Consider the following 9,597-nt stretch of genomic DNA (forward strand, 5'->3'; position numbering starts at 1 on the left):
ATGTAGTTACATCCGCCGTGGGGTTCATCAAACTAGCAGTTGGCGGGGGCGGAGGCTGCTCCGCCACCGCTTCAGGGGGAGATTTAGGATTTGTATCAAATGATGAAGTGAAACTCCAATATTCAATACTATGAATCTCTGTACTCCCTTGTGTTGAACCAGAAAACCCCACAAACATGAAATCATTTACATATTCAGAAATATCAATTGTAACAGATAAAAATGGTTCTTTTGGCTTAAGATTAGAATATGAAACATAAAGATTCAATTTTTTTGTAGAACCAAAATAATCAATCCAAGAATTAACCAAATCACCACTTTTAAGATCAACACCAATAGAATCAAGATCACCAACCTGAGTTGAAATCATTGAATTTAAATCTAACCCCACATGATTTCCATTAATATCTTTAAATTCAACATCCATAAGTGTATCAAATTCAACTCCAAAATTCCCATTTTGCCCTCCTTCTGCATCCAAAATCCCCAAATACCCACCGGAATCACCAACCGACTCATCATCCGGTGTGATAACAAAAGCCAATCCACCTCCAATCGATGAAGGATTCAAATTACTAACAGAAAACGAGAAAAACGTAGAGAAACTTGCCGGAAAATCAAGACCCGGCTGCCGGAACTTTACTGGTTTAGAATACAAAACTTTTCCGGCACCGGAATTTGGAACAGCAAGGTCACGAGTCAACTTTATAGTATTATTCCCCAAATGGGCATCACCTAAAAGCTTCAAACTACTAAGAGTTAAAGTCCCAGAATCAAACTCAGTGGCAGCAGCTAAAGCAGCCAAGAAACAGAGCAATACAACTAGTAATGAGTAAATCTCCATTCAAATGTAAAAAAGAAACTAACCCTTTTCAGATTTTCACTAGAAAAACACAAATTCAAGAGAAAAATTTACATCATTTCTGGATTTTAGAAAAAACCCATTTGAGATTACAGCTCAATTGTGTGAAAAATTGAAGCTTTTTAGCAAAAGGGGTAATTAATTAATTTGGGTAAAAGAAATAGTGGAAAGATGTATAGAAAGTGGGAATTTGAGCTGAGAAAAAGTGAGAGAGGTGTTAATGTTGAAAGAAGAAAGAGAATCGGAAGAATTGGAGTGAAGAAGACAGAGGGATAGCGGTTGGGATACACGTGTTTGATATAACGGTAATATTTTCCATTGTAAAGACACCTTCTTCTTTTTTCTTTTCTTCTTATGTTTATTATGTCGGGTCCCATATTTTAGTAGTGGTATTACGTACTAATAGAGTTCGATTAATTTAGATTTACGTCACATAAAATTTCATTCGAGTAAAATCGCTCTTTATTAATAACTTTTTTATATTTAGGACTCAAATGGAGAGATTTTTTATTAAGGAAGTAATAATTCCATTCATTGCATTATAGTCTTTTGATGGTGTTACATATGAACTTTACTTACTTTTTTTGTCTCATTTTATATAATATTATTTAACTGGGCGTGTATTTTAACAAATAAAGAAAGATTTTATTATGTTTTATCGAATTATTCTTATAAAGTTTGTTTAGTACTTACTTTTTATTGACTTTTTTCCTAATAAAGTGTTAATCGAGACCCAATAAAAGTAAAAATGAGGATGGTGTTGTTGAATAGTTATAATAAAAATATATGATACTCTCTTTTGCAAAGGACTCAAAAGATTTCACATAAATCGAAATTAAGAGATCGAATAATATTTTGAAATGTATTTTTCATCATATTATTATTCAAAAAGATTGTAGTCTGTATGATCGTTTGATAACTGGTTAGAATTATGTAGACATTAGTAATGTAGGTAGTAGGTATTAGTAATGCAAGTATTAGTTATATGGATATTATTTATGCAATTTAGCTACTCCATCTCATATCCCACCTAAGATAATACATATTTTTTTTCATAACTTATTCATGTATTAGTTATGCGATTTTATAAATTATAAACTAAACGACATATCAATTTTATACTTAAATAACTTACTTTCTAACGGATTATTAAATATTATACTCTATAATTTATACATAAATTAATATATGGATAAGCTATCCATAATACTTTTTGTATAGTTTATAACTCTTATAGTAACTGCATAAACCTATCGTGTATTTAAGATATATAAGTTTTTAAAAAAAAGTTAAACGTTCTTAAATTTTATGACCCATTAATTACACCATATAAATTGAAACAATACATTAAAATGACTTTTTAGAGAAATCAGAATTAATGTTTTACAATGGGAGTTAGAAAACCGTGATAAATTTTATGTCACTTAATTTACTGTGGGATTTTGTCCTAATGTCGCAATTTATTTATGTCATACTTAAATCACTAAGACGTTATAGGCAGAAAAAAAATTGTGTGATAAATGCTCCCTCGATTTTAATTAAAGAATACTTTTGAATTTTGTGATTTTTAAATTAATAATATGTTAAATGTATTAAATTAAATTTTTTTAATCTTGTGATTTTAAATACGTCAAAAAATCGAAGAGTTGCAAAAAAAAAAAAGAATTGTTATTTTTAAAATGGACTAGAAAAAGTATGATATTTTCTTTCGATTGTTAGCTCAAGAACTTGATTATTCTTGAGTTTTGTTGATTAGTTTGTAACTTAATTTTGACTTCAAGAGCATGAAAATAAACTTGATTTTGAATTCAAATTTCAATAGTATTTATTTAACTTTTCGTCACGAACACCTTAATAATCACAATGAATAATAACTATATCATGAACAAGTTGCTTTAATATGAACGTCTATTTAATTTGAGCACTTGACTTTATTCTTGATCTTTGAATATTTGATATTTATATGAAAATGTTGAGTGTTTGAAGACTTACAACTTGTTGAGAATTTCGTGACCTTTCTTAATCTTTTATATATGTAGATGTATGTAAGTTAGGGTTTTGGTAGTAATTCTTTGAAATATTTACTTTTCTCTGTTTCTTTTACATAATCATCTAATATTTTATTCAATCGATTATTTCAGAACCGCATTATATAAGATTCATCAAAAGAAAAGTGTCTCAAAATTTCTCCTCCTTTTTAATTTAATTAAGTTAGGTAAGAATTAGACTAAATAGTCTGAGAAGTTTGTTTTACTTAATTATAGTATGGTAGATCATGTTGAGTAGTTTAAATAATTATTTCATAATTAATCGTACTTCTTAAGATAATTCATTCCACTTTAAATTTTGTTGATCTCAAGATTCATAAATATATTTTTTTCAATATAATATATAATAATATATGGATATTGACAATAAAAGAACACTTTACTTGGAAGTGAACTATCGTCTTCTCTTTTCGTCATGATATGTACCAACCACTATAATTAATTATTGTATCATGACTAACCAACTTCTTATATTTCCTCAAAAAATAATTTTAGAGATGATAGAAGATGACAAACATAAAAAAGGAAATGTACGTAAAGTAAAAAGAAAAATTGTTAGAGGATGATATATGGAGGGCACAATAAATAAATAAATAAGTCTAGAAGACGTCTATATCATTTTAAGACTTGTAACGTGGAATTCTATGCACACCCGATAAATCGAAAGGAAAGAATTGAATAATATTTTAAGCCCAAAAGACGTTTATAGATAATAAGGAAGCTTGAATGACCAGACATACGAAAAAATAACAATAATAAAAATGGAAAAATTTCATAACTAAATGAATGTTAAAAATTATCTCATTTAAAAGATAAATTAAATGAAAAGGAATTTATCAAAGAGGAAATTTTGTAAATAGCCAATAAAAATAATTTAATTAGGTTCAACAGCTGTAGTTGTTAATTACGATTCGTAGCTATATTGTTAAAGGGAGGAGAGAGGCGAGCGAGATAGGGAGAGGGAGGAGAGAGGCGAACGAGAGAGGGCAGAGGTAAATTGCATTTGTATATCTGTCGAATTGTATATGTATATCTGTTAGATAATTGTATATATGTAACTGGTATACATATGTATTTGTATATCTGGCGAGCGAGATTGGGAGAGGAAGGAGAGAGGCGAATTGTATTTGATAGTATATGTATATGTATAAGAGAGGAGAGAAGTGAGAGAAAGGAAGAGAGGAGAGGGGCACACATAATTATAGCTAAAAAGAGGCTGCGAGTGATAACTAATTCAAACTATAGCTATGTAAACTAATTAACCAGTATATTTGTTTATCCGCTTAATTTCCCCTTTATGAAATGGACAACATAAGCAGTGTGAAGGGATTATGAGGCCCACACTACTTAAAAATGCCCACAATTAGGTGTCCATGCTCATGTATAGTTGGTCTCCTTCTAATGTCCAATCTTACTGATATAGTGGGTTGGTTGAAGTGGATGTTCAACTTTTGTCCCTGCATTCTTTAGGAAAAGTTACGGATATATACCGTTCGATCAATAAATTTATTAACAATATAATTGAAATATACATATTTTATATATCAATTATATACACTATGTATCAATACGAATATTATATGTATACTTACCCAAACAAATGTATGTTATATGTATATATAATAAAAAAAAGTACACATAATTTATGTATTTTTTGTAAATTAATTGATCAAAATGTTTAAGATCATACTTATCTATAAATTGACAACGTTTTATTAAGTAGATTTTTAACACAAGTATAGAATTGGGATTCAAGTTGTTGGATTCAACATGGATTCTGTCGAACTCGTAAATTGAACTGTAGTTTCGTAGCTCTGCCTCTAATAACAAATACTCAATTAAACTGTCTAGTGACTGCCTTGGACATTACCTTATTATATCAAGGAAAATTTTTCAAAATGTCAATAGTTTGACATTTAATAGGACCTTTTGGGCTTTTTCTCCACAAAAGTAGTAGTTGGATCAGTAACCAACTCTTGATCCACAATTAATAGCCCCTTGAGGCCCAAAATATTCTTGTAGTTGGATTTGTAACCAATTTGTTAAATGTTCTTACAAATCTAACTTACTTTGCATTTCCCACAAACTGACTCGAATACCATCATATCATCATAAAAAAAAAAAAAACATAACAATGCAACACACTTATAGTACACTTGATTTGAACAATATTATTACTATTTCACTTGAAGATGCAACACAGACAAAAAACAAGAAAACTAAACAAATGCAACCACGAGCTGATTGCTTAGATGGTAAGCATCTCGTGGGAGATCCTACGAAGCGGAATAAAAAAAAATACAACCACATTACATAACAATTAAATATCCACTAAGCACTATTTACATAACGACATACTTTTCTAATTTCACCTTGGTCTCCAATAAGTGGATTATTTTCAGACAAAATAAGCATAGCCCTAGCAAATTGTTGATGAAAATAATTATTATCAGCAGCCATTTTCACCACAAATGGTGAAGTATTTGGATCAGTAACCAATTCTTGATCCACAATTAATAACCCTTTTTTGTTCAAAATATTCTTGTAGTATATATTGTCTAAAATCATTGTAGTTTCGCGATCGAATCTCGAGTATAAAACAGCCTCCGGGTCAGGGTTTGGTGACGTGCATCGACCTTTAAGGTACTTTGCGTAGTCGGGGTCGATAGTCGGGTCCACCGTTGGGTAAAGCCTGTGGACTAAGTTCACACAATGAACTCGTCCTACAGAGTGAGCCCCTATTTTTTTCCAAATAAAACAAAAAACAATTCGGAGTTAGCTAATAAAAATTAAGTGTTATATTCGATTTTTATATAAGTTTCCTAAGGCTTAATATAATTGGTGACTTAGTTACGTGTTTGAGACCTGCAGCAGAGTTATGATGTTTGGTATATAAGTGGAGATAGGTAGAAAGATAGGCTAAAAAATATTATTGGTTGAATCAAAGTGCATAAATTGAAAACTCATAAATTCGCATGTGATTAATTGTTTTTTTGTTATAAACTTGGAAATTTAGAACATTAAACAATTTAGCTAGTGTTTTACTATATATAATGATCAAAATTTGATAATATATCTTTAAAATGTTTTCAAGTTCTACAAATTATGGCTTAGGTTACGTGTTTGAGACTAGCGTCAGATCTATGATATCTAGTATTTAAGTGGAGATATGTAGAAAGACAGGCTATTGTGTACGAGTTACGAAAGTTGCTGTTGTTTTTAAGAATTGACTCTACATGAATTTCTCAATCGAAATAAACATAAATTTGTATAAGTAATTAATTAAGTATTTTTTTTAAAATTATGATCAAACGAGAGTTGATTACCTAGTAGAGCAACAGTTCCTTCAGTATCAATACCAATTGATTGAAATCTTGAAAGCACAGATGACATTGAATCATTGTGATTAGGGAGGTACTTCTCAACTTCTGAAAAGTAAGTTTCCTTGCTGTCTTTCCTTCCTGTTTTCATTTCAATTCTTATTGGCCCTCCTAACTGTATCACACAAATTAAAACTTAGTTACATGCTACAACAGATTAAAATATACATATTGATTGTGTAAATATTTTTTGCACTATTAAAATAGACGTTTGAATTCAAAATTTAAACTCTATGTATAAAACGTCTAAGGTTCTTAGGATGAGTCCAGGGGGCAGAGACACCTTAAGGAAAGTAGTGTCACGGGACACACACACTATATATATATATACACACACAAGTGTTCTCTGAACAGTGCAATAAGGCCATCCATAACACGGCTCTTGCTAAAGTCTTTGTGTTTGTATTAATTTTAACCGCACGAAATCTCTATTGTCATAATGTGCAAATAAACTTGTAACTATACAACATTAGACATTAAAACTTGACAACTATCGCTATTTATTACTTCAGTGTATATAAGTTAAATTCGAATCGTGAATATAAAAAACAGGGAAAATTTTAGATGAACTTACCCAAAGAAGACCATCCCTAGCAGAAAGAGCAACAATATCAGCACAAGAAACAGTATTTGGACATTCTTTTTCAAGTGCTTGTTTAATAGTCTCAATATACTTAAAATTTCTCATCCCAAAATTCCTTGGAGTTTCTTTTTCTGATTCTAGCCCATTTGCTGTGTCCAAATATAATGATGCATCACATGACTGCAAAAAATTTAAAAAAAAACATATATTATTTAAATCAAACACAAAAAGGGTAAAAATAAAAAATAAACGAAATTAGATTTGGTCTTGAAACGCTATTTACTTTTTCAATTGAGATGAAACAATGCTTTGAAGTAAATGATCTTTATACAAATAGTCGATAGAATTTACTGTTTATTTTTTTTTTAGTGAATATACCTAGATGATACACAAATTATATACAAATATTCACATATTATACATGTATATACATATATCAACTCCACGGAAGAATATGTTACTTCTGAAATACGAAAAAAAAAATGAAATTATAGATCAGATACTCACGATCAAGAAGTACTGAATTCTCTTTTGGATAATCCATAAAAGAAGAAGAAGAAGGAAGGTTGAAATGTCAATAATCATCTATTATATTGAATTTACTCGATATTCAATAATCTCATTATTATTTTAATTTAAGTAGGTGGATTGGCGGATATTTAAGTTAATTCTTTTTGAATAAAAAAATATCAAGATTTATATTATAATTACCTTAACCATGCAATCATGAAAGAGATTTCTAATCCATGAAACTGCTGTGTTCCCATGTTTGTGGTACAAGGTTGCCACTTGTTCTTTAATTATATCTTCAGCTCTTGGGCAACTCTTTGTGTAGTATTTTAATTGGAGCTCACTTCTTACTGCAGTTAATTAAGACTCAACAGTTAGTACATATGTACAAAGTTGCTCGATATTTATATTGATCGATGAGAAATAATAAGTATTTTGTAAAATTAGCTGAGGTTGACGTCCGAAGAAAGAAGTGAAAGGAAGAAGCTGTTTCTTTTATATTTACAAAAAGAGTTCAAAACATGATATATATGATACAACGAGAGAAATAAAGTAAATAACTTTCTATAACAACTTATGTTTCATAGAGTACTTTATAGAAAACTTTTACACTTACCCTTGAAAAATATAAATTTAAACAAAATTTTAGTATGATTGAGCATCTCTGAAGTCAAAACACAAATGTACTTTGTCTAGAGGGCAGAAAAAATGATAATAGTCAAAAACGATGTATCACATTTTATAAGTTTAATAGCTTGAACTATCACCAACTATTTATCAAAATATGCCTCAAGATTAACGAGTCAACTGTCACGTGGACAAAATTTTATGTGCAAATTAAGTTGTCACGTGTCTTTTGGCAATTCAGACACTTAGTCATCTTTGAGGTGTGTTTTGAAAAATAGTTGACGATAATTGAAGCAGAAAATGCAAAGACCTAATAGTTCAAATACAAAGATTGAAAAAAAAAGTAATACTTTAATATATATATATATATATATATATATAACCATTATCTCCAAAATAAATAAAAGAAGTCATAAACTTTTTAAGGTAAGGAGAAAAGTACCACTATGAATGTGAAGAAGTAGAGGTAATAACAATAAGAGAAATCTTGAATAATTGGCCATGTCTTTGATGTGTAATGAAGTGTTGTACTTTGCCCAATATTTGATCAAATACCCCAAAAGCTCAATTTATAAGTAGCAAATGGTTTTGGAATTGTGCACTACTTTGAACTTTGAAGTGGAAAAAGGAATATTGGATTTGAAAATTTGGTGCACTAATTAATTAGCAACCAAAACCAGCCACTTTGTTGGACTTTTAGGCCTCTAGTTGTAGTCCCACTCAATGAAACTGTACTTCATCACAATTATTAAACAAAAAATAATTAGAATTAGATCATAGACACATTAGCATTGAGTAAAATATGATAATATATGCAGCTGATTTTAACTTGTCAATATGCCTTTTGAAAGGCAGATAATAGTAAAGATTTACTTGCATTCGGTGTTTATAAACAAGTCGATAGCAATAAGACATGTGTATCATTTAATTATGGTTAAATACCATGTACTCTTACCTTACTTTTAATTGCTAGTTAACTTGGTAAAAATAATGAGTACAACGATAAGTATATATCTCTATTCTTGAGTTGTGTATATTCAAAAAGGTCTATTAGTATTTTACTCGTTGCCTAGCAGAAATATAATTATTTGGAATGGATAGCCTCTTTTAGTAGATAGACGTCGAGCCTATCATCATTGACTATGAAAGAGCAAACACAGCAGCTACATCGACCCCTTTCTTTAGAGGGGGAGACTAATTAATAAGGAAAGTAAAGGACTGAACGTTAATCGTTATGATAAGTCAACACATAGTTAATTAACACGTGTGATTATATTACAAAAGTTTAAACGATTAGAAAAGTGAATAAATTGTCTTTTTAACTTAAAAGATATGATCAACTTCACTAATAAGACTTCTAGTCAACCTCAACTTTGCACAAGTGATCAGTTTTTTTGTTTTCAATGTAAGTGGCAATTGACCATTTGTGAACAAGATCATTGAACAAAGTTGATTGAGATATTGAGCATGCTAAGCAAATACATATAGACATAAGGACCACATTTATATATAGTGTGTTATCTTAACTTTGACATGACAAATTACAAGTTGGGAATTTTGGGGGCTATATTCCTAATACCCTCCCTA

General features: G+C 29.8%; 2 protein-coding genes across 2 annotated transcripts in view; both read right to left on the reverse strand.

Moving 5' to 3' along the window:
- The window catches only part of LOC102589086 (L-type lectin-domain containing receptor kinase VIII.1-like), a 3,050-nt gene extending 1,888 nt beyond the window's left edge, over positions 1-1,162 (reverse strand). Inside the window, exon 1 of the mRNA XM_006361736.2 lies at positions 3-1,162. Within this exon, the coding sequence (XP_006361798.1) occupies positions 3-844 (842 nt within the window). The 5' untranslated portion in view covers positions 845-1,162. The remainder of the gene's footprint in view (positions 1-2) is intronic.
- A 3,893-nt stretch (positions 1,163-5,055) lies between these two features.
- Positions 5,056-9,597, reverse strand: part of LOC107063518 (peroxidase 21) — an 8,470-nt gene continuing 3,928 nt past the window's right edge. The window contains exons 2-6 of the mRNA XM_015315480.1: positions 8,453-8,739; positions 7,585-7,733; positions 6,865-7,053; positions 6,237-6,405; positions 5,056-5,648 (exon numbers count right to left, since the gene is read on the reverse strand). Of these exons, the coding sequence (XP_015170966.1) occupies positions 5,242-5,648; positions 6,237-6,405; positions 6,865-7,053; positions 7,585-7,733; positions 8,453-8,513 (975 nt within the window). The 5' untranslated portion in view covers positions 8,514-8,739 and the 3' untranslated portion in view covers positions 5,056-5,241. The remainder of the gene's footprint in view (positions 5,649-6,236; positions 6,406-6,864; positions 7,054-7,584; positions 7,734-8,452; positions 8,740-9,597) is intronic.

This window comes from Solanum tuberosum, unplaced genomic scaffold, assembly GCF_000226075.1.
Source record: "Solanum tuberosum cultivar DM 1-3 516 R44 unplaced genomic scaffold, SolTub_3.0 scf00371, whole genome shotgun sequence".
NCBI lineage: Eukaryota > Viridiplantae > Streptophyta > Magnoliopsida > Solanales > Solanaceae > Solanum > Solanum tuberosum.